Below are 25,046 nucleotides of genomic sequence, written 5' to 3' on the forward strand. Positions count from 1 at the left end.
GATTGCTAGCCATAACTAAAAGCACGACAGCTGTTATAGCCTAGAAATTAGCATAGAAATAATAATAATTTAATGGAAATAATGCCAATTTAGCCGAAGTATTATGATCAATTTAATGTCAACAATGATGATGAAGCGATTACCCTGTTTATGCTTGGTCAACGACAGTTGACTTAAGTCAAGTCAATAACATTTAATAGCGATTCATAATTCCAAGAAAAATGAATGGAAATAATCATTTAGCGAGCATACATGAATGGAGAGGAGCGTTTATCAATTTGCAGATTCACATGTGCCAAAGTAATTATTTCTAAGTGAAAGGATGAAAATTGCGGAAAAACTGTGCGAAAGTGCAGATAGTCTGGTCTTGAGCAGGAAATGCCTGACACTGAATGCAATATGAGTGTAAAGTACACAAACTCAGGCACACACACACCACTGAGTGTATGTGTGTGTGTGTGTGTGCAGTAGGATTACGTTGCGAGTGCCATGCGTTAATTATTTGGGCATACAACGCGAACGCGTTTTGAGACAAGTTTCGCTCTCTTTGCCATATACTAAGCGCAGCACACAATTTAGTTGTATATCTGCAGATATAGTATATAAAGTATATACTGCAATATAAAGTATATACTATATCGTATATTTGCTTCTGAAGACGTCGTTACGCTGTTTGCCAGTAATGTAATTAATTAGGTAATTAAAAAGTTTATCAACATTTCATGAGCTTGCCAACGCATTAATAATTCAGTCAATCCTCAGGTTATGCCTTATTTGATGATGTATCTTCCACTAAACTTCACTGTCTGTGCAAAATAAATATACAAAAATGTTGGAAAATACTTGAACAGCGTGAGTTGATTACAAATGCATTCCTAATAGTCAGAGGAATGCAACTTGTCAGTCTCTCAATTTTTCTTTCTTTTCATTTTGCTTTGCTGACTTGTTTATCTGTGTCTCGACTGTCCAGTTGCCTGTCTCGACTGTCCATTCGGCTCTCTATATAGGACATAGTTGTACTATCAGCTAAAGAGTTGTTCCCTTTGGCATAATCTTTCTCTCTTCCCTCCTCACGCATTTTGCTTTTAGTGTGATTAAAAGCTATCGTGCCAAGTAATCCCAGATTATGGTATTTAGACTAGACTTTTGTGCATAGGCACTTAACGAATATAGTATAGTATATACTGCTTACTTCATTTAGTATTTACTTCATTAGCAAAAAGTAAGTTGAACATTTTCGCGCTTGATAATGACTTTAGTTAAAGTCGTTTTTTCTTCTGCTTTTCTTTGCCAATTCCTTGAACAGTTTTCTTTTCGTTTTTGTGTTTATTATGTAATTTGAAACCTTTCGTTAATGAGCGCAAAAAGTCAGATGAAAAGGGTTGTGAAAACTCTTGGAAAAAAAAACGGTCTCAAAGAGCTAAAGATTTTCGTTGAACGAAATTTTGAACAGCCAACAAATTGGAATTTTGCGTATTGCATCTATATTTTTTTTATCAAATTGCATTTGCATATACGATTTTCTTCTCTCTCCTCTATCTTTCACTTTAAGCAGCTTATTGTTGCTGTATAGAAAAGGCATTGAACAGGTGCCCAATCTGCATCAAAATAAAAATTGTATACAAGCCATAAGAAAAGCCTTCGTATGTTTTGTTGGCCCACAGCATTTAACAATGGTATGCAACATGTATTGATGTTGCCTCATGGGCAACATGCTACAGAAAAATACAAAAAAAAATGCATTAAACTTTCCATTTAAGAGTGCATTATTCCCACATATCTTCAAATGAAAATCGCTAATATGCCAGCGAGCACACTCACACAGACTCACTTAAATAGAGACTGTATAAGGGGCCGGCCCGCAGATTTGAGAGATGTGGTGGCATCCACACACAATAGTGCAACAGCAGCGGCAGCAGCAGAGTGCATATGAAACTGGTTTTCAATAATATTTTTCTCGTCTTTTTTGCAGCACTTGTCGAGCCACAAAGCGAGTGAGACAGAGAGCGAAGAGGACTTTGGATAAATCGATTGCATTTGCCTGCATATTTCAACTTGCACTTTCGAGTCGCTCTCGACGCGATGTTGCAACAACTGCTGCAACTGCCACAGCAACAGCAACAGCAACATCAGCTACTGGCCAAACGGCACTGAACGCAACGCGGCATGCCGCCAGAAAGCCAATGACCAAGACCAAATTAAGTTTGCGACCATAGCACAAACAAGTTTCACCTCTTCAAAATCAAACACATTTCATAGGCAATTGGCCAAAAAAAGTACAACTGAAAACTTGGCCAAAAACAAATTTTCCTCAATTGTACGCTTTGAGTATTCAAGGTTGTGTGCAATCTTTTTTTTTCTTGTTTTGGTTTGGTTTGTAGACTTATTTTCAATTAACTGCTCTCGATTTTACTTCTTTATTTTCGTCTCTATTGTTAACTCCACAATTGACGCAACTTACAAAATACGTTTTCGACTTTTGCTGCTTTTGGCCCTGATTTCGTATTACAAACTCAACTGCAATTACGCGTATTTATTATCGCTGCGAAGCACTCGATTTTTATTTTACTATTTTTGCTTTATGAAGTGATTTTGTTTTTTTTTTTGTTGAACTTGTTTTTCAATTAGTTGCGACTACGAATATTTCCTCAGCATTGTCGTAAGCTTCCAATTTGCTTTGCTTAATGATTTCGTATTATTAATATTGCCTTAAAGTCAACCAACAATTTCATGATGAGCCGCAATAGGCTTTAAATGACGCCCACATTGACAAATATTTTAGAGATACATAGAAAGAGAGAGAGCGAAGAAGAGAGAGAAAGAGGAAGCTCTTCTGGTATGCTCTCAGTAATTTTGTATTCCACTTATAAATTCTATTTCATTATGCAAAATTCTATATGAAAAGCAAACTCTTATTTTGTTGTGCACAGGCACAGCTTGATGATTTCTTAAAGAGCTTTGCAACGCAGTCTTCAAAGATTTTAAATTTTATAAAATTGATTGACTGCGAACAATTATTTTTAATGTCAATTGAAGTTGTCAATTTTTGACAATTTCTTGAAGACGTTTGCGAGATTCTGTTAAATTTACGAGTATAAACTGCGCAAAATTATTTTTAAAGTTAATTGTAGTTGTTAATTTTTATTTTTTTATTTGAGACCTCTTCAACATAGTTTTAGGAGAACACAATTTTCTAATTTTGATTGAGTGGAAAGAAGTTTTTTTTAATGTTTTTTTTTGTTGTTATTTTAAACGTTCGTTGGAGAAAAACGATTATTAAATTTTAAATATGTATAACTGTGTAAAACATGATGAGCTATGAAGAGATAGGAAGATATGAAGAAATTTGCAACGTTGATCTACATTTTATAAAGTTGTTTGGCTTAAAGTGAATTATAGTTGCATAATTCAACAGAGAGAAATCAACAATTATAAAATTGGTAATGTTAGCTGATTGATTATGAAGATTAATTTAAAATTGTATTTATTGTTTTTTAGATTTATGGTTGACTAGACAGAATTATATTAAATGTATGTGTTTATTTCTTTAAGAGTTTTGTGACAATGCCTTATTTTTAAGGTGAATTATATTTGTTTGTTTAATGCGATTTCTTGAAGAAATTGGTTTTCTAAATTTTACAAAATCGTTTTTATGGGAAGATTTTTGTTTAATTTAAATTATAGTTGATATTTTTTTTATGATTTCTTGAAGATGTTTGCAACATTGTCCTAAACGTTTAAAATTGTATGAAATAGTTTGACTGGGCAGGAATTATTTTTGATACTAAAAAGCTTTATAGAACGTAGAACATTTAATCCCAGTCAAACTTTTATAAAACGTATACTTAATATTGGCTATAGTTAATGAATTCTAATTAGCTACAAGTTTTATAAAACAAAAGCATAGAGCAACTAATACCAACAATATTTTTTTGCACAATCTTCAACTTTGGCAACTCTCAACTCATTTGAACTCTTGCTTCAAACTTATAAAAAAACAATTTGTTGAAATTGAAACCAAATAAAGCACTTTCATTGGCTTCCGTGCAGAAAAACTACTCGCAAGTTAAGTTTTATGTCATCGACACGTGTGCATTGCATTGTTGTTGTTTTTATTCTTGTTGAACTTTGTGATAAAGTTTTGGCTTTGGATTGTTGTAGTCAAATTGAAAACTTTGGCATCCGAACATTAAGCTTAGAACAAAACGCTATTTAACAGCGATATGAATAAACTATAGCAAAACATTACTCATACGTACAGTGTACAGTGTACGTACAGCTTAGCGAATGCGAATACAAGCATCAGTATGAATATGAATATGAGTGTGCGAGTATTTGGAAGGAATTGCAAAAGGGGAATTTATATAGGATTCTTTTTGCTCCTGCTGCTGCTGTTGCCTTGCTTTGCTGAACATTTAACAATAGTGAAAACCGCAAAATACATAAAAACAATGAAATGCGCGCTCATAGTAACAACAACAAAAACAAGTGAGACAACTACAATGGAGTGTGCTCAACTGTGAGATATCCGTTAGTGCGCTATTATACTTAAAATATAGTGAATAAATATACCAAAAATACTAAATTTACACAGAATGCTGCATTTGGTATACAGATATACTAATACATTTCAATCGTATACTTAAAATTGTACTTTATAGTAATAAAAAATACTAAATGCTGCTTTTAGTATATAGATATACTACACATTACATTTGAAATGGGATTTTGTTGATCATAAAATATACTAAATCAACCCAAATAAAAACCCTAAAATATACCGAATGGTATAAAAATATACTAATACCTTTAAACCGTAGAGTTAAACTTGTACATTATAGTAGTAAAATATACTGAAAGATGCATTTGATATGTAAATATACTACACATTACATTTGAAATTGTATTTTATGGTAATAAGTACATAATGCAGACTGTAGGCCGTTACATACGGATTATATCGTCTCTGAAGAATATACGCACAACTTTATAACACCCTTCTACGTTATGTGTAACGGGTATAGCAACATGAACAATACTAATAACAACAACAAGAGCCACAATAAAACTCGTTACTATTTTGTTTTCACCGATTTTCGAGCTATGAAAGTTCTGGTTAAGTGCTTACACACATACATATGCGCTGCTTTTTGCATGAATGTGAGTGTGTGTTGGTGTTGGTGTGTATGAATGTATGTGTGTGTTTGCTTGTTGCGAGTGCTTAAATCGAAATGCAAATAGAATACAACAAATGGCAGCAGCAGCAGCAGCAACAACAACAACAACAAGGCAGCAACAGCAAAGGCAACAGAAAGCACAAAAATTGATTTACATTCAGACGCAACTCATACCATTGCATAATTCGCACTCCGTGTGTGTGTGTGTGTGTATGTGTTTGTGTTTGTGTGAGCCTTTTGAATGCCGTCGCTAGCAGGTTGAAGGGAAGGGAACGAGGCGGAAAAACATTTTCCGCAAATTATTGATTACCAAAATTATATTAAAAACGCAGCCGAACAACAACATTTGCTTCATTTTTCTTCTTGTGAAAAATACCTATCGACTCTCCTTCAATCGGAAGGAATTTTGCTGTAACAATAAAATCAAATGAAATGAAATGAAATAAAATGAAATAAAATAAATGTAATGAATGTACGTGAATTGATTTACATATGGATATCTATCATTTGGCACATTGTACTCGATATATTATTCTTTCCTCTCTTTTGTGTCAATCACAAGCACACAATTCATATCATTTCATCTCTCTGCCCACAAATTAAATGATATCTTATGCATACATTTTGTGTGTTGTTGTTGTTGTATTTATGAGAAGGAGAGAATTGTGCTTCAATCGATTACCAGAAATCGCAAACGTGCAATACACTTATGATAATTGCTGAAAACGCTTAACAGATTGCTGGGGCCAAAATATTGGTTAAGACCATTTCTGACAATATTGAGGTCATATTTCATATGGCTGCAACGGAATTTTGTGTGCCGATTAAATACATTTTAGATTGCTGTTAAGCAATACACAAGTGCAGTGGGTAATTACAGTTTCTAGTTTGTAGTTCAAATTGAAATATTGCTTGAGTATTATCAGTACTTTCAAATGACAAAAGTTGCTTTTATTTATGAATCTAACAAACAACAAACATGCTGGCACTTTGTATAGCGGTTATATAATTCGATTATGCTATTATAATTTGGTTTTGAGAAACGGTCATTCAATTATAATGTAAATTCCTACATATATATTTAACACACTTGTTAATAAACTAAACAATTGAAGTTAAAAAATTTTAAACAAATTATTGAATTCAATTTATTTGATGGATGCAATACAAATGAATTTAATCAACTTTAAGAATAGCAGTTTAAAGTTGCCAAGAGATTTTGGCATTTTGTTTAGTTATTAAGAAATTACATATATTCTGAGAAATGGGCATTTAATATTATATGTTCACAAAGAGAACCAAATTTAGATTAACAAATTTATTGAAAATCTTGATTTAAGGTGAAAAAACTAAACAAACAATAAGATTTAAAGTTCAAGTTTATTTTATTATTATATGCTACTTGAATTAAATTTGAAAGACAGATGCAATAGAAATAAATTTTAATAAACAGAAAAGTTGCAGCTTGAGTTTCTCAACAAAATTTTGCCATTATAATAAACTTTTTTGTTGGGAATTTGTGTTTCAATTACGATTCTTCTTCTTACAGCTTGAACACAAATTTATTTGATAGATGCAACCAAATATAAGCTGAAATTTGCCTTTTAAAATTGTCATTTGATTATGCTTTAGAAGATTGTAAGAGATTCACTTTTATGTATGCAGTTATAATTCTTATTATAACATATTTTTGTTCAAAATTTGTCATTAATAAAATTGATTTATTTTCAAATGCAACACAAATTAATTTAATAAGCTATGAAGTTACAGTTTAAAATGTGAAACTTTCATATTCAACTATTTTTGCAAAGAATTTACCATTTCAATTTCAGATTATGTTTTTTTTCATAAACACAATGCAATATTGTAGTTTACAATTTTCAAGAGATTTTGTCACTATGTGCAAACTTTTTTGTAAAAAGTTTTTCATAAAAATTTGGGATGATTATTTAAATTTATTTCATAGACACAATGCTAAATTTTCAAGAGATTTTGTCACTTTGTGCAAACTTTTTTGTAGACAATTTGTCATTTAATTAAGTCATTAATTTTTAAATTTAAAATGTTGAACATGTTCAACAGATTTTATCACTTCGTGCAGCTGTTAAAAATGTAATTGTTATTTAATTATGCTTTTATTATTCACACTTTTGAATCAAATATGTGTGATAGCAAAATGGAAATAAATTTAATTATCAAATTTGCTTGGAAGTCAACTAGACTTTAAAACACATCTTTGAGGAGTTCACTTTAAATTTGATAAACACACAACCTATTGTAATTAATTGCTGAATGCTAAAAAAAATAAATATTGCAAACAAAGTCATAAAGAGCTCACTTGCATAAAGGTTTTACGAATTCGACTAGCTATTCAATATGCCGGCAAATTAATTGACAAAACCGCATCAGCAGCAGCTATCAAATTTCGAGTGGCTAAAAATATGAGAAATCCCTGAGGGGATTGTTTTGCAGGTGAGAGCAGCATGAAGCGTCAAGAGCTCGATGTTAACGCCACATTAACATTTCTGATTAACATTGGCAAGCTTAATTTTGGCAGCAACTTTGCAATTGATAGACGAAATCGAATAAGAAGCAGAAGAAGTTGTGCAGATGATGTGGTGATGGTTGCTTTCAAAAATTTGATAGGCTGAATAAGAAGTAGAAGCCGAAGAAGAAGAAGAAGGGAAAAATAAGGAATCCCCAAGGATTTTGGCTAGTCATTAAAAACGTTTCGTTATTCGTGCCCAACGTTTATAATCCTTAACGCCCCCGAACTTGACTTGGGAATTTACCGCAAGTGGCCTTGTGCGTGTTGCACACAGAGATCATTAAGAAAAGCAAGTGGATACATACTTCTACACACACACACACACACACACATCGACAACTGGTTGTTATACCTGACATTCATAGGCTAGAAGGTTATTATAACTTTGTGCACGATTTAAAAGCTAGTATATATAATAATCTGGTATATTTTGTGCAATGGAATATTTTGTATGTGGTACGAAATATACTTCGGTATACTTTAGTATTTTTTTGCTATTTTTATTTTGTACACTCACAGAATAATACCACATACTCGACTTACTTGATTTCATAGTAGTATTAAATCGGTTAGACCAAATATAGATTTCGGTATAGTTTAGTATTTTTTCAGGATTTTAATTTAGTATAATGAAAGAATACTGCCGCATAAGCGACTATAAGTTTCTTACATGTTTTGAATATCTTTATAGCAATTATAGCTTTGGGTATATTTTAGTATTTTTTCGGTATATTAATTTGGTATATTGTAAGAATAATACTGCACACAGAAATATATTTTTCTTACTAGCTTTGAATGTAGTACTAAAACGATATACCAAAAATAACCTTTTGTATATTTTAGTATTTATTTGGTATTTTATTTTGGTATATTGTAAGAATAATACCGTATACTCGACTGTAGGATTCGAACTTGTTTTGAATGTAGTACTTAATCGTCAAGTGAAGGATAAATTTAAGTATTTATTCGGTATCTTAATTTGATATACTGTAAGAAAATGGCTATCGGGTATCTCACAGTCAAGCGCACTCAGCGACTGTGGCTTTCTTAGTTGTTTTTGTTGTGTGGATGGGTGGTAGAAGTTTGACCCACCGAAATACGGTTTTGCGACAGCTTATTTAATGTTATTTGCATGCTTTAATTATAATTGCGTGCTCTGCGCGGTGTGTATTTTGTTTTCCATCCCGTTGTCATTCCCCCCCTTACCCCCTCCCCCCACTGAGCAGCATCCAGCATCCGCAATCCTAATTTTTATTTTTATTTCCTTTTCTCTCTCTGGCTACCAAACGTGCTTCTCAGCACATTTTTCGCTTATACTCGTATTATAATGCACGTGACAGACGAGTCAGGTACGCAAAGCTGATGATTCTGCTTTATTTTTTTTTCTTTCTCGCTCTCGCTCTCATCTTTTCCTGCTTTCTATATACTATACAGATATATATATATGTATATATACTCGTACATTAGTCAGGTTTCTCTGCTATCCATTCGTATTTATTTGTATTTAAAGAGTGCGATTAAGCTTGAAGTGTGCAGGCCACAAAATGTTGTCCACTTAAGCTCAGGACTTTTCATTTTGTTCTATTTGCCTTGCACTTGCCGTAAGCAGCTTATAAAGTGAGCGGTGACTTGTTCAAAAATTCTTAGCTGGGATTTACGCAGAGTTAGCTTTCACATATGGGCGAAACAAAAATGTGTAGCATACATTTGTGCGCGGGGAAAAGTTTCGTTTCAATTATTGGTAGCGTATAATTATAATGCCTCCTGCGAGGCCATCCATGTATACAGATTGTTCAGAGTGCCAATGACAGGTCACGCTGTTCGACCGATTAATCACTCTGAGCTCAGCCATCAGCAGCAGCAGCAAAAGTGACACCACCACCGCACCCGCCACAGCATGGCATCACAGCATCACCGCATTGCATTAGGCACTTAATGAGCAGCTCGTCGGGGTTGAGATTGAGAGCGACGCCGTCGGCAATGTGTGTGAGTGTGTGTGTGTGTGTGCTTGAGTCTGGTTGCCACTTCTCAATCAAATGGGACACTCTCAGCAAGTGTCTTGTTAAAGCTTTTGCACTTTTGCCATCCTTTCCTGTTTAGGCCACACACACACACACCCTCCCCCCATAGGCATATCACACACCCACCATTATTATTGGCAGCCCAATGATTTTGCGCTTTTCGGGGAGAAGCGGGCTTAGCATGCGATTCAACCACAGATTCAAACTGCCAACATGTCTTGTGCGTGCTTTTATGCGATTTTGTTTTTTTTTTTGTCGTTTTGGTTTGTCTTCTAGCTTGCTTCTTTTCTTTTTTTGTTTTTTTGCATATGCCTGACGCTAATGGGCATTGAATCGATGACCCATATCTTAGAACGACGCTGACAAGTTTTTATGCTCTGCGCATATGAAATGTGTTGGAGGACGACACCGAGAGAGACTCGAACACGAACACGAACATAAATTGTAGCAGTCAGTGGTAGATGCATTATTAATCAGCCTTCCACACAAAAACGCCGCCTGTCCGCACAACTTTGCCGCTTTCATTTGATTTTAGCCTTCGAATCTTTTGGCACATCTTTAATACGTTATGAGTCGCTTTCAGCGAATCTCAGGTTCGGCGAAATTAATTTATTTGAGTGAAGCGGCAGCAGCCAGCAGCCGAAAAGTTGCAAAGAAAGAAAAATATGCAAAAATACTTTCGTCGTTAGCGAACTAAGAAATTTCAGCGCAGCACTTCCGGCAACAAATTTCGCTAAACTAACAGCAAAGTGAAGTTGAAAGGATTATTATTTAAGGCATTCATTTTGAGAGAGGGAGCAAAACAAAAGAAATACACTGATTATAAATAGCAGAAAAGCACTTAAATGAAAACATAATAAATAGATTGTAAATAAATGAAAATTACTTGAAAGAATCTAGGCCTGGGTAACTTCTAGTCGAGTTTAGCTTAAGTCTGATCTTTTCATGTCTAATCACATCTTGTTTAAGCTTTGAATTACGGAAATGTTTTAATTTATCAATTAACTTATAGACAGAAAACAACAAATCAATATAAGACAGGGTAGCTGCTAGTCGATCATACTTTCTTTACACTTCAGATCGTCCCACACTTATCTTATTCACTTGACTTGTTTTAGGAAAAGCAAAATGTATGGAAATTTTAAAATTTTATTTTATTTATTAACAGCGCTAAACAAACACAAATAAACGGTCTATAAATAAAAGCACACAATATATCATAATATTAAGCAAGGTAACTGCTAGTCGAGCATGCTTTCTTAGCACTTCACTTGTCTTGTTAACTTGACTTGTTCTAAAAATGGCCAAATTTATGGAAATTTTAAGTTTTTCTTTATTTATTGAGAGTGCAAAGCAAACACAAATAAACGGCCTATAAATAAAATAACTCAAAATAATAGTAAGCAGGGTAACTGCTAGTCGAACATGCTTTTTTTACACTTCACATCATCTTTCACTTGTCTTTTTAACTTAACCGTTTCATAAAATGGCAAAATTTATGGAAATTTTAAATTTTTGCTTTATTTATTGAGAGCTCAAAGCAAACACAAATAAACGGCCTATAAATAAAATAGAAAACAATAGATATCAAGGTAACTGCTAATCTAGACGACTTTGTCGAAATTGTCTTGTCCAAAAGCTCAAAACCTTACGGCCATTTTGTAAATTTTCTATATTTATTGAAAGACTAAAGTAAATCAAATAAACTCCTTACAAATAGATTAAAATAGACTTTTGCAATAATTGATAGAAATTTTAAACTTTTTCTTTATTTATTGAGAGCGTAAAGAAAAACAAAAAAAAACGAAAAGAACTTAAAATACTTTAATGCAGGGTAACTGCTAGTCGAGCATGATTTCTTAACACTTCACACTTCACTTCATCTCTCACTTGTCTTGTTAACTTGACTTGTTCTAAAAATGGCCAAATTTATGGAAATTTTAAGTTTCTTTATTTTCTTTCTTTATATATTGAGAGTGCAAAGCAAACACAAATAAACGGTCTATAAATAAAAAACCTCAATAGAAAGCAAGGCAATTTCTAATCGAGGCGACTTTGTCGAAATTGTCTTGTCCAAAAGCTCAAAAACTTACAGAAATTTTATAAATCAAGTAGAATTAAAGAATTCAAATGAATTTAAGGCTGGGTAACTGCTAGTCGAGCATGCTTTTTTATTACTTCAGCTCACTCCTCATACTTTGCCCAAATCATCTTTTGCAATAATAAAAAAAATAAATAGAATTTTTAATTTTTTTTTTTTTTAATTGAGAGCGCAAAGAAAAATAAAAACTAAAGGAAAAGAACTCAATGAAATGAACCTTTAATGCAGGGTAATTGCTAGTCGAGCATGCCTTAAGCCCAATCAATTCTCTGGCTTGGCCAAAATTGTCTTTTTCTAAAGCAGTTTAAATTTATTGGAATTTTAAAAATGTTCTGTATTGATCGAAAGAGCAAAGCAAACTCAAAGAAAACTTATGAATAAACAAAAATACCTCAGCAGCATTTTAAACAGGGTAACTGTTAGTCGAGCAAGCCTAGCTAGAACATTACTCACGCTTGGCTAAAATGGTTTGAAAAATGTCAAAATTTATGGAAATTGTGTAAATTTTCTTTAAGCTGGTCTAATTGGAAAGTTGGCTTTGGTGAAATATGAATTTGATTTAATTTATGGCTGAAAGAATCTCCACTAAATTTACCATAAAAGGCATCTAACAAACAGCTGCCTCTTATATTAATTATGGTTGCGGTTTCGACGCCAAAAGCACACACACAAGCACACACACATTCTCTATTCCCTACTCTCACTCTTGTGGAAATGCGCAATCTATGCGCTATTAATTTATGTGGAAAAAGGCAATTTGAATGACCGAAAAATAAACATCTGTTATTTGAGCGGCATTTAACGCACTGTTAGAGCTGTTGAGCTGCAATTTGCTGCTGCACATTTATTATTATTCATGTGACCACAATTAAACATATATGCATATAAAATGCCTTTAACACCAGACGCGACCAGGCGTGATACAATTCGATTAGGTCGCATCCCTTGCTTTATATGTACTTATATTTAGTTGACCTTTTTGAGTTGAGTTGTGCAAAAGTGTTAATTACGCGTGCCACAAGTTGCATGTGCACAGAGAGAGAGAAACAGTTTTGTTTCGGGGTTTTGGGGGCATGGCAATGGGCCAAGAATAGCCAAAAGCCAAAAGTTTGGGGCTTGCTGCACTTGAACTGACAGCCACAATGGGCCGCATGATTTGGCCAATTCACAAGAGGCGAACAACTTTTAACAATGGGTAAAAATTATGCAAAAAAAGAAAAATAAAATAATAGAAATAAAATGTAAAATTACAGAGAATAGTTTTGCTGGCTTTCTTCTTAGCGAGTTTCAACTCTAAACTGGTTCAACGTAGTTTTACAACGTGGGCTGAACCCAGTTTTGTAATCAAGTGTCTTTGGCATTGCCTGCCAATAGTTGCAGTTGCACTTTTGAGTTGCAGTTGCATTTGCAGTTGCAGTTTTAGTTTTAGTTTCACTTTCAATTGCCCGTGCATTAATTATTGATTGCTGGCACTTTTGGTATATTTATTTTTAACTTCTCTCTTGGATTACACGTTTAATTAATGCGCGAGACACACGCGCTGTTTGGGGTCGCGCGGTTAACTTTGTTTGCGGTTTTTAGCTCGCTCGTATCGCGCGTATCTCACGGATGCAAATTCAATGTATTTACGCGTAACGCGCAAAAATAAACAACAAGTGTTTTGAGTCACAGATTAAGTCAACAGAAAAGCCAAGCCAAGCCAAGCCATTTGACTCGCTTATATACACTACACACACACACATACACAGTTATAATAGATTTGTGGCGGCAGTCCACAAAAAAGTATCTCACGGATACGCGTACCTGTTCGTCAGCGTTGCGCTGTCCGTGTGTTCCGACTTGCAACTGAACTCGAGCTCCAATGTTGCTCCAATGGTTGTTGAGTCTTTGTCGTTGTCGTTGCCAGCGCTCTTGCTGTTGTTGTTGTTGTTGTTGTTGCTACCAGACTGGCTGCTGTTGTTGTCCAACTTGTTGTTGTTGCTGTTGCTGGTAGCGATGTTGGCAACATTTGTTGCTGGCAACAAACTGGTTGATTGCCCCTCCGCACATGTTGCGGCAACATTTGCAGACGCCGCCGCACTGCCAGTCACATTATTGCGTTTTGTTTTGCTCGCTTGTTCGTCGTTTGTTTTGACTGTTGCTTCACATTCGCCCGCCTCGCTGGCGCAACATGTGTCGCCACTTTTCGTGTTGCCAGCAACATCATCAGTTGTTGCTTCACTGCGCTCATCATCATTTGTTGGCTTTTGACTCCCCGTTGCTGTCGCTGTTGCTGCTGCTGTTGCTGCAGCATTTGGCATTGCGCTTTCCACAACGTCCTTGGACAGCTGCGAGTCGCTGTTATCCTTTGTCAGGGTCGTTACTGCCGCTTGTGTCAATTTGCCGGACTGCTCACGCTTCTTCGGCAGCGACTGCGACTGCGACAGAGACTGAGACTGAGACAGCGACTGTGCCACATCCTGCAAAAATAATTGATAAAATTAAACTCGTGTTTATCTTCATTTGTCTTCGTATTGTGTGTGTGTTAGATATTGTATCCACTGCTGATGCTACTGCTCACACGACACACACACGACACACCCGAGACACGAGCCTGATGAATGACCATTTCGAAGTCGGAGTCGGAGTTGGAGTCGAAGTCTGGGGGCATGCAACGGCCAACTGGGTTAGAAAATATTACGGCTGCTTGAGGAAAAATGAGCAGCTAGGATAATGAAATGATTGACGACTGCATACTTAAGCATTTATTTATCTACTGTGTGCTGTTCAGCTCCTCAGCTGACCCCTTAAAAAAGGCCAAAAAGACGACGCAAATTGACTTGAAATTCTAGGCATATTTAAACACAGCTGAAGAGTTAGGAACGTCGACGATTAAACACCCTTGTTAAGACAACTTTTTAATAAGATGTTAACAAATTGCCAGCTTAACTAACTCTTTTAAAAGTTTAAGAAAGAGATGTGGGAAAAAGCAACATAAAAGCTAGTTTTACGAATTAATAAATGATGCTTATTATGTTTCTATTAGAGTTAAATTTGCCAAGCTTTTCCAAAATACTGTCAGATGCATATTCTAAGAGTTTCAGTTCGATAACATATGAGATAAAGTAAAGTTACATCAAAATAAACTTTTACTTTCTACTCCTAACTTTAAGAACTTTTCAATCTTCAAAAATGATTTCAAACTTAAAAATTCTAAAAAAAAATTTGAATTTGAATTAAAAAGAATATATTGTGCCGACTTAAATATAATCCCGAATATATACCATCTGCAAATTTTACGTATATCATTTTTGTTTTATATTTTATATTTTTGGTATGACCACTTCCGCTCCTTGAAAATCGAAAAATCGAATAGGAATCGAAAAATGATTAAAAATAGCAAGCATTTTTACCATTTTTTGTTTCTTTTTACAAATATTTATTAGAAAAGACTAAAAAGTAGAAAATTAAATTAAAATAACTTGTTAATGTGAATTTTAAAATTTTAAACAACTGATTCTACGCACAAGAAACTTCTACACAACCTACCAAGAAAATTACTTGTAGATCTTCTGTTGATTACCCAGTATTAGCAACAATTTTAATTATTCGAAGCAAAAATAAAATCATAATTGCAAAAATTTTATCATGCAGTTGTATCGTAAATGAAGATTATTAATATTATATAATATTTGTATGTCACCAAAGAAATTATGAAGATTAAAAATTTGATACAAATTAAAATGTTGAACAAATTAATCTCATATAATTTTTATAAGGACGCCATTTTAATCCATTAATATTGACCTCAAAAGGTGGCAATCCAGTTTAGCTCCCCTCCTCGCCTGCCACTGATGGCATAGCGAGAGAAATACAGAATAAAGCCATCAGAATCTTCAAGCTAAATTTGTAAACGCGTTTCTCCACGCCCCAAATTATGGAAACTACTCACAGATTGAGTGTAGTACCATATAAATATATCAAATATACAATTTAGTATATTTCGGAAAAATACCGCAAAATTTAGCTTCTATTCAAAATGGGTATCGGGTATCTCTCAGGTAGTCGAGCTTACTCGACTGCAGCTTTCTTACTTGTTTAAAGATGATCTACAATAGATACATTCATTATGATACTTTGTAAAAGGAAAAAATAGATAGACAATCCGACAGACGGATGGCTAAATTTGCCTTATAAATGGATGAAGCTGTATAAAATATAGTAAAGTTTGTTGGAAAATATACGAAATGCTGGACTGAGCAACTTGATGGCTAACACAAATACTCTTTGAGGGCTTACCACAGCAGCTGTGGCAACAAACTCGTAATTCCTTTTTTGCAAAGGGTATGTAAAAGCCGTCTAAAGCCGACAGCTAGCTGACAGGCAGCCAAAGCTGCCAGGTTAAGGTCAAAGGTTGTCGACGATTAGCTAATTACAGTGTCATGCATACCTTGCTCTGTTGTCTTAGCTGACTAATGGCTTCAGTTGTTGCTGTCGTAGTTGTAGCTGTTGCTGCTGTGGCTGCTACTGTTGCTGTTGCTGCTGTTGTGGAGACGACACTTTGAGCGCCAGCCGAGTCCTCGCTGCGCGCATCGTAGAACACGTCGTCGTCTTCCGCTTCCGTTGCACTTTTGGGCGCCATTGTTGCACTGCACTTGACTGGCATTTCCGGCGTTGCAGCTAATGCAGTTGCTACTGCTGCTGTTGTTGCTGTTGCTGTTGCTGGTTCTCGCAGCGTTGCAGGAAGTGCAGGCGGCTGCAACTTGCTAGCCAGCGTTGTCGTTGTGGGCGTTTCGCTCGTCTCGCTTTCGAGTGAACGCGACTGCGATTTGGTGTCGTCCTGCAGTCCCTCCATGTTGGCCTTCAGCTCCTGCAGATCCGAGTAGGTAGCCGGCGATGGCGGCGGCGGCGCTGGAATGTCCTTGCGTCGTTGATTTGGCAACGGATTGCTCGAGTTGCCATGCGATTTGCCACTGTTCGAGCGATGATGTCGCTTGCCAGCTGTGCCAGTTGCTGTTGCTGTCTCGTTGGTTGCTGCTGTTGCTGATCCGGTTGCTGTTGTTGTCGATGCTGCAGCTGTGGCTGGCGCACTGCGTTCACGTCTTTCTTCCTTGTGCTTGGACTTGCTTTTGCTGCTGCTGCTCTTGGGTTCATCTTCGGCGCGACTTTGACGCTTGGGTATTGCTCCTGTGGTGGAAGCCACCAAACGATCTAGCGATGGATACTCTCGCCGCTCGGTGGGCTGCGGCTGCCGCTTGCTGGGCGTGGGCGTGGCATCTTCAGATGCCGTTTGTGGTTGCTGCTGCTGCAGACTTGTGCGTGGCGCTGGCGTTGGCTTTATGGCTGTTGCTGTTGCAGTTGCCGTTGAGCTGCGTCCTTTGCTCAGCGGCAGCGTTGTCACCACCAAAGTTGACTCCTGTGGCTGCGACACCGAACGCTTGGGACTTGCCTTGGGATTGTTGCTGTTGCTGTTATAGCTGTTGCTGTTGCCCGTGCGATTGATGCGACGCGTTGATTCCAAGCTGTTGTTGCGCTGCATCTCCGATTGATAAATGCTGCGCTTCACATCGTTCACATGCTTGAAAAAGTCCATCGCATACTTGTTCTGCTTCAGATCCATTTGTGGCGCTGGCTGTGGTAGTAAAGGAGCCGAAGCCTGCTCGTAATCCGCTGGCTCAGCGGGTCCACTCGATGGCAAAGTGCCAGCTGCAGTTTTGCGTGGAATTCCGCTGCTGCCGCCACGTGCCATTGAGCCATAGATGTCATCAAAGTCAGAGCTAAAATAGCTCGAAGAGCAATCGCAATTGCGACACTCATAGTTGCGACAATTGTCCGAGTAGCTGCACTTCTCCCCAGGCAAGCCATTGGCCACGCCCATGCCCGCAGTGGCAGCAGCCATCACTCCGCCATCCAAGCTGCAACGACGACAATCATAGCCAATGCGACAGCTCTCGGTGCTGCCAAAGTAGCGTCGCTGATGCGCATTGCCGTGGGTCGAAAACAAACTCGAGCGATGCGGATAGCGATGTGTATAACGCTGCGAGTTGTCGCTGCTTCTCAGCGAGAATTCACTCAGTATCGAAGCACGTGAATCGCTTTTATACATCTGCGGAGATTCGAATTGATCCACGAGTATCTGAGAGCCTCCAATCGGACGACTGGCGGCATACATCAGCGGATGCAACGGCTGGGCGCCAATGGCATAGTAAAGATCTCCAGTGCCGGGAGCAGCATAAACATTCGCCTCAAGGCGAGCCATTGTGTTGTATTTGTGATAGGGCAGCGAATCGCTGGACGAGGAGGATTTCGTATTCAGGCGATGCACTGAAGCGCTGCCCGAGCCATTCTGATAGCTCACAATGTAACCCGGTTGCTGTTGTTGGCTATGATGTTGCTGTTGCTGCTGTTGTTGTTGTCGTCGTGGTGGCAGCTGCGCTAGCAACAGGCTGCCTCCCACCGCATAATGCTGACCATAAGTCTTGTGCGGCGCCTGCTGCTGATAGAAGCTGTTGTAAAGCTGCTGCTGCTGCTGTTGTTGTTGCTGTTGCTGATGTTGTTGCTGCTGGTGGTGATGTTGCTGTTGTAGTTGGTGGTGCAGCTGCTGCTCGCTGGGCGTGGTCGTGGCCGAGGTGGAGGTTGTCGCCGACGATTGCTGGAATTGCAATATCGGATTGTATTCACCAGTGATGGCCACGGGTGTTGTCTCAATTTTATAGACACCCGGATTGTTGGGATTGTACGATTGAAACTCGAGTATGTGCGCAGCAGGCAAACCACCTGCTGATGCTGCTGCTGCTGCGGCGCTCGTTTGCTCCACGTGCTGCACATTTTCTGTCAGTTGTTGCTGTTGTTGTTGCTGCTGCTGCTGGGCTACGTTTGCGGGCAAACAATACTTGCAATTCTCTTTGCTGCATTGCTGCATGCACAGCTCACAATCCGCATAGACGCCACCAGCAGAGGCATCGCTTAAGCATTGCTGCTGCTGTTGATGTTGTTGTTGTTGGTGGTGATGTTGCTCCTCATCAGATTGCACCGCAGCAACTGCTGCTGTTAGTTGTTGTTGTTGGTCTGACAGACTGTTGTTGTCCTGCTTGCTGCTGGCTGCTGTCTCCTTAAAGAATATCTCCTCATAAATATTCTCCTCGCTGCGCGTATGCAACTGCTTCACATTGTTGCTGCTGTTGCTGTGGCTGCCGCTGCCTTTGTTGCCCGTTGTCTGCGATGCGTCGCCTGCACTGCGCTGTTTGTCCAGTTTCTTGGAGCTCTTTAAGCCCTCTTTCAACAGATAATAGTTAAAGCTTTTGATACCAATTTCGCCACGCAGAAATCGCCGACCAATTGGCAGCTTGGCTGCCGTCTCCACGGGCATTGTGGCTGCCGAATTCTGCGCCGAGCTGCGCAACGAATATCTATCGTCATCCTGTTCGGTTGCCTCCAGATATTGTTGTTGTTGTTGTTGTTGCTTACTGCTGCGATTGCTGCGCGACAATTCCTTGCGACTGCGAGCAGAAGACTCGGTGGATTGTTGTTGTTGCGATTGTGCAGCCTTGCGGCTGTTGTCCAAACTCAGATTGCGTTTCTGTTTCGAGCTGCGTTTCTGTGCCGACAACGACTTCTTCTCGTTCTTCTCGCACGCCGCAGCCAAACTTCGCTCCAGGCTCAGCACGCGACGCGTAATGCTCGCCTCCTTCAACGGCTCCGGAGGCTCATTGTCCGAGCTGCTCGACTCAAAGTCATAGTCCACATTAATTGCAGCTGCATTGCTGCTGCTGTTGTTGCTCGTTTTGAGCGGTTTATTGACGGCATATTTGAGAAAGTCTTTGGTCAACTGACTGCGTTTGCCCAACGAACTGCTGCTGGGCATTGGCTCCGCGCCTGTGAGCTGCGACGACGATTTCCCCGAGATGCTGCTGCGTCGCAAGGGATTGGCCAGGTGACTGATGTCCTCGGTGTAGGCGGGATCATCATAGATGCGGTCACGCACCGTTGTCGAACGGTCCTTGGACTGTAAAAAGGAGTAAAGTTAACAAATTGTAGAGAGAAATATTTAGTGCTAGACACTTGCCTTCACTTTCGTTTTCTTGCGACTCCGGTGCGGGGTGGCAACATCCGTTAGCTTAAGCAGCTTCGGTCTCAGGGGACGTTTCGTCGATTTGGCACGCTCATAAGCCAGATCCAAAAAGGTTTCCGTTGCCATACTCACGCGTTAGCTAGCTGTAAAGAGAGACAGGAAGAAAATAAATCATAAATTCGGCAAGAGTTTCTAGATTATCGTTTGATGTTAACTTTGCCGCCGACGGCAGCAATACCTTGGAGAAGTCAACAAATTAAGCAGCCAGCAGCCGACAGCCAACAGCCAACAGCCAGCAACCAGCAGCTGGCAGGAAGCGAGTAAACAAGCAACAACAAAGTTCTGGCCCATTAACTGGGCCTTTAACAGCCAGTCAGCCAGCCAAGCCAGTCAGCTAGGCTCTGAGCCAAGTGAGTTCAAGTGTTTTTGGCCAGGCGAGTGTGAGAGAGAGAAAATAAAAAAGCGTTAGGTCTATATCGCATGTGTGGGGCAAGCGAAAGCCCAAGGAAATTAAAAGAAATATACAAAAGTGTCCCAAGGAGACACTTGAAACGACCTTGAAGGCAACACCCACCCACCCCCCCATTCCCCAAATAACAAAAAATGTTGGCCAGGTGCTGTTACTGATGTTGATGGTGTTAGGGATGACGTTGGTGTGGATGCCACGTAAGTTAACCATTTGCCATTCATGGCGAGAAAATTAGTATGTGCAGTGTACCGTTGGCACACTTAAACATACATAAGGCAATATGTACGTGAGAGCCTCTTTCTGTTGTTTGCCCTACCTCCCTCCCTCACAGCCTCCTCCTCTCAGCTCAGCAAACTACTTCTGGCAACTGCAGCACTTCGGACAGTTCATCATATTTCACACACAACATGAACAAATATGAACACTAAGACATGACTTTAAGAGACCTGGCACAAATATTGTGTGCGTAGGAATTTTAGATAAATATAGTATACATATATAGGAATTCAAAGCAAAGAAATAGAGAAGCCTGTTCGATAAATAAATGTAGAGGAAAAACAGAGAGATAAATAGTGAAGTGTGCTCGACTTTGGGAGACCTTAACAGCACTAATATTTCACAAGTTTATGTGAATTCGTATAACGATGTGACTATAAATATATATATAATATATATATACATCTATTTATTTATTTTTACAAATAATGAACATTGCGTTTAACATAAATATAAAGCCACCAAAAAAAATTCTTAAGGAACTATCGCTGTTCTCATTCCTTTAGCTTTAGTTTAAAGTATAAGTATATAAAATCCCATAAGAAACATTATAAAATAAAAGTTCAGACCAGTTTGAACACTTCGTCTTAAACAGATTATTAACATTAAATAAAAAATATTAAGAATATACATTCATATTGTAATATTATTTATTTCATAACATAGCAGCCAAGCATAAAATGTTACAGTTACCATTGTGTGAGATAACATAATGATCAAACAACAAAACATACAAATAAAGTCAGATTATTGAAATTAAATAAATGAAACATGTTTACTGAAAATAAGGTATTTAAAGATAATTTAATTTATGTTACAACTGGACTCTTCATTAAACTACACTTTTCTCTATAATCTGCTATGTCAAACAAAAAATATAAATCTCTTTTAACGATAAGGCTTTAGTAAATATGTTTTTCCTCTAATAAAAGTTTGTATATTATGCTCCTCGCATTGGTATTTCATTAATTCCACTAAATAGGCAAATACTCATTTTCTTCTCCTTTTTTTGATACGTTCACTTGTAAAATTTCTTTTCATTTATAAAGTAGAAAGGGAAAGTAGAATGTCATGGGGAAGTTCTAAAACAAACATAATCTGCGTAGAGTAATCTAAAGTGTTGTCAGCAAATTTGATTGGATCAGCTGTTATATTTTCTGAGCTATGGGTGTTAAAGCTCAAGGACAGACAGACAGACAGACGGTCAGCCAAATGTCGCCATAGAATCCCGTTTTTGGTGGATGCCTTCATCTGCATGTTACACAAATTCTCACACACTCCAAAGACTCTTCTTTCGTTAAGTGTTGGGTCGCGCGTAAAAGAAAGAAGAAAAGAAAAACTTGGGCTTAACACAAGATTTGCTCAGCACTCGTATTAGTAGTCCTGTGAGGCTCGTCCTCGCTCTCTCTGCAAATTATTTGCCTGTAGTCTCTTGCTGTTGTGTTTACTCATTGTGTTACGCATAATGAAATTGACTTGTGCTCTTCGAATACATAACTAACACACTACACCATATATAGTATATGATAGAAGGAATCACTACTCAACTCCTTTTTTGCTGCGCTGCTCCTTCGGTTTATGTATCCTACTAAAACGTCGCATGTCATAATGTAAGTGGCGGTCGATAATGTTTGCGTTCCTTCTTCTACTCGTATCACCCGTTTGCTAGACCGAATGCACACCCTTCCCTTCCATATCCTTCACATCCTGTGTGTCTTCACTGTGACAAAAGATTCGCTTTTGTGTGTAGGTTTATCGCATTTCCTTTTCATGCTGTCGCATTTTACGTCCCCAAAATAAAGCATTATTATAATTATTGAATGAAATGTCTGACCTTTTTGCTTGGACATAATATAAAGTGTATTTATGCTTCGTTGTGATGCGAGCTCCATCAGCATATTTCCCACTCTTGTGATTTATTGTAATCAGCACGTGGAAAACAAAATATTAAGGCCAACCAAAATGATGATGGCGATGGCAACGGCGACCTTCGCCTTTCATTTTTGGGGCCATTTAGTTAGTCGCTTTTTCGACGTGTTTTTAAATTCACCTTCGCATTTTATGATAAATGTCAACAGAAGAAGAACGGAGCAGAGAAGAACCCAAACTTTACACAGGTCTCTGTCTGTCTGTCACCCATCAAAGCCTAGATAATGAGAGTTCATTACAGTCTCTGGGTCTTCACCTTCCTTTCTTTTTGGCTTTCAAGGATTTCGATTGCCACCCCAGAAGAGCACAAACAGTGAGACAGCGAAAGCGAGGAGACCTTTCAGCAATGTCAGATTGTCAATTTGCTGTAATTTTATTTATATCGAACTTACTTTTTTTTACAGCTACAACACACACGAATTGCTTCATCCGAGCCTGTGTTTTTTTTATACCCGCTACCCATAAAGTGGAAGGGTATTATAACTTTGTGTGTAACATGCAGAAGGAGGCTTCTCCGACCCTATAATAACTATAGTAAATTTTATTCCTGGTTGCGATCAGTTAAAAATTTTGGAAGTTTTTTAATAAATACGTTTGTATGGGAAAAAGGCTTACTTTCTACGCGTCTTAGTTGATTTGGCTGATAATCTGGTATATTTTCTACTCTAAGGTATATATTTAATTTTAGATGAATGTACCGAAAAATACTGAAATATACCAAAAGTTGTATATTAACATACTTATATACCAAAAACATAGCAGTTGGAATATTTTAGTATTATTGCGGTATCTATGGCTGTGCCGATATAGGAATATACCAAAAACGTAGATTTTGGTATATTTTAAAGTAATTTTGCGGTATATTAATGTGGTATACTTCAAAATTAATACTGTACTGTTTTGATTTTATTCACAATGGGTAGAGGGCATCTCACAGTCAAGCAGATTCGATTCTTCATTATTATAGTTTTAGTATTTTTGAGGTATATTTATTTGGTATAGTTTAAAATGAGTACCACACTATTTTGCTTTTATTCACAATAGGTAGCGGGTATCTCACAGTCGACCACACTCAACTGAAGCCTTCTCACTTGTTTTTTATTGTATTTTCTTTGCGGTTTTCAATTCCATTGAAGAGATAGAAAAGAGAAATGTTGTGTGTCCACATGCCTAAGTTAAGCTGCTTTTTCGGCACAGAAATAAAAGGTAGCTGCAGACAGAGTGCCGCTGACAGTGAATGACAGTCACAAATGACTGTACCCACCTTGCCACGTTGCCACCTTGCCACAGCGTCATCATCAGCAGCCAGGGAATGACACGCGAGTGTCAGAAATCAATCCAATTTGCTTGTCTCGAGGGCAGCTCAACACGGCCAAATAATTAAATTAACTTTCAATATGATAAACAGACAAATATTAAAGTAATTCCATGAATACACAAATACGCGCGTAAATTGACCTTGAATTCGTGAGCTACAATTCCCCCTCCCTCCACACTCTCCTCTCTCCACTCTCACTCGCAATTTCCATGAATAAACCTATGTACAAGTTGACGTGTTCTAGGGCAGCGACAACACCAAGAACGTCGAGAACAACAACAACAAAAAGTTGACACTCAGCGTGCCAGCAATTTGCATATGCATAATTTTATCTCTTCATTTGCCACATTGTGGCACAGACAAACAACGCTGACAAATGCTTTGATGTTAAGTGCAAACGAACAACAACGAGAACAATCTTAAAGCTCTTCAACCCAATGAGAAATCTATGTTATGCTCAACCGTAAAAGAGGCTTGCTTAAGCAAGAATTGAAAAACTCTTTAATATCGATGGGAATTTCTTCTATTGGAAATCAATTTGGTTTACTTAAGTTCAGATTGCAAATTCTTATATTGAATATTAAATTCAGATCTAAATTTTTTTAATAACCAATAAACCGATTGTATAAGTAAAATATCAATAATTTCAGAAATGTTATAAAAGCCTAAGGACTCAAAATATTTTTAATTGAACTACATATCTTTTTTATGCTGATGCTTTTAGAGGATGCTATTTGAAAAATGTAAAAAAAGATCAATAAAGTAATTTTAATATTTTATTGATATTCATTAAGCATTACAAAAATATAATTATGATTCGATAATAATGAATCGAGAAATAAAATATTAGTATTCTGGTAAAAGAAATCCAAAACGAAAATATATAACATTTTCGAAGTTTCAATTTACTTTGTAATATGGAAAACAGCATAAAAGCTCAAAATATGTTAAATAAAAAAAAAAACACGATTTTAAAGGTGATCTTGAAATGCTATTAATGTAATTTATTTAATTTTTAATTTTAATCATTCAACTCCATGAAATTAAGTTTTAAATTCTTGAAAACAAGAAACTAAAGATCAAATTGAATCGAACATTTAAAGTCTTGAAAGATCATGATTGGAATACAATATGTTACTTATTATAATCATAATTAA

General features: G+C 37.4%; 1 protein-coding gene across 4 annotated transcripts in view; it reads right to left on the reverse strand.

Moving 5' to 3' along the window:
• LOC132792389 (uro-adherence factor A) overlaps nucleotides 1–25,046 on the reverse strand; it is a 75,770-nt gene that overhangs the window by 49,008 nt on the left and 1,716 nt on the right. For 2 of the 4 annotated variants that reach the window (XR_009632999.1, XM_060801739.1), the window contains exons 2-4: nucleotides 19,892–20,040; nucleotides 16,277–19,831; nucleotides 13,651–14,306 (exon numbers count right to left, since the gene is read on the reverse strand). Coding sequence is in view for 3 of the 4 variants with exons in the window: in XM_060801739.1 (XP_060657722.1) it covers nucleotides 13,651–14,306; nucleotides 16,277–19,831; nucleotides 19,892–20,023 (4,343 nt within the window). In the remaining variant the exon portion in view is untranslated. Of the gene's footprint in view, nucleotides 1–13,650; nucleotides 14,307–16,276; nucleotides 19,832–19,891; nucleotides 20,041–25,046 lie in introns of those variants that run through there. The other 2 variants (XM_060801736.1, XM_060801735.1) reach the window with 1 other exon arrangement.

The sequence above is a fragment of the Drosophila nasuta genome, chromosome 3, assembly GCF_023558535.2.
Source record: "Drosophila nasuta strain 15112-1781.00 chromosome 3, ASM2355853v1, whole genome shotgun sequence".
In the NCBI taxonomy this organism is placed as follows: Eukaryota; Metazoa; Arthropoda; class Insecta; order Diptera; family Drosophilidae; genus Drosophila; species Drosophila nasuta.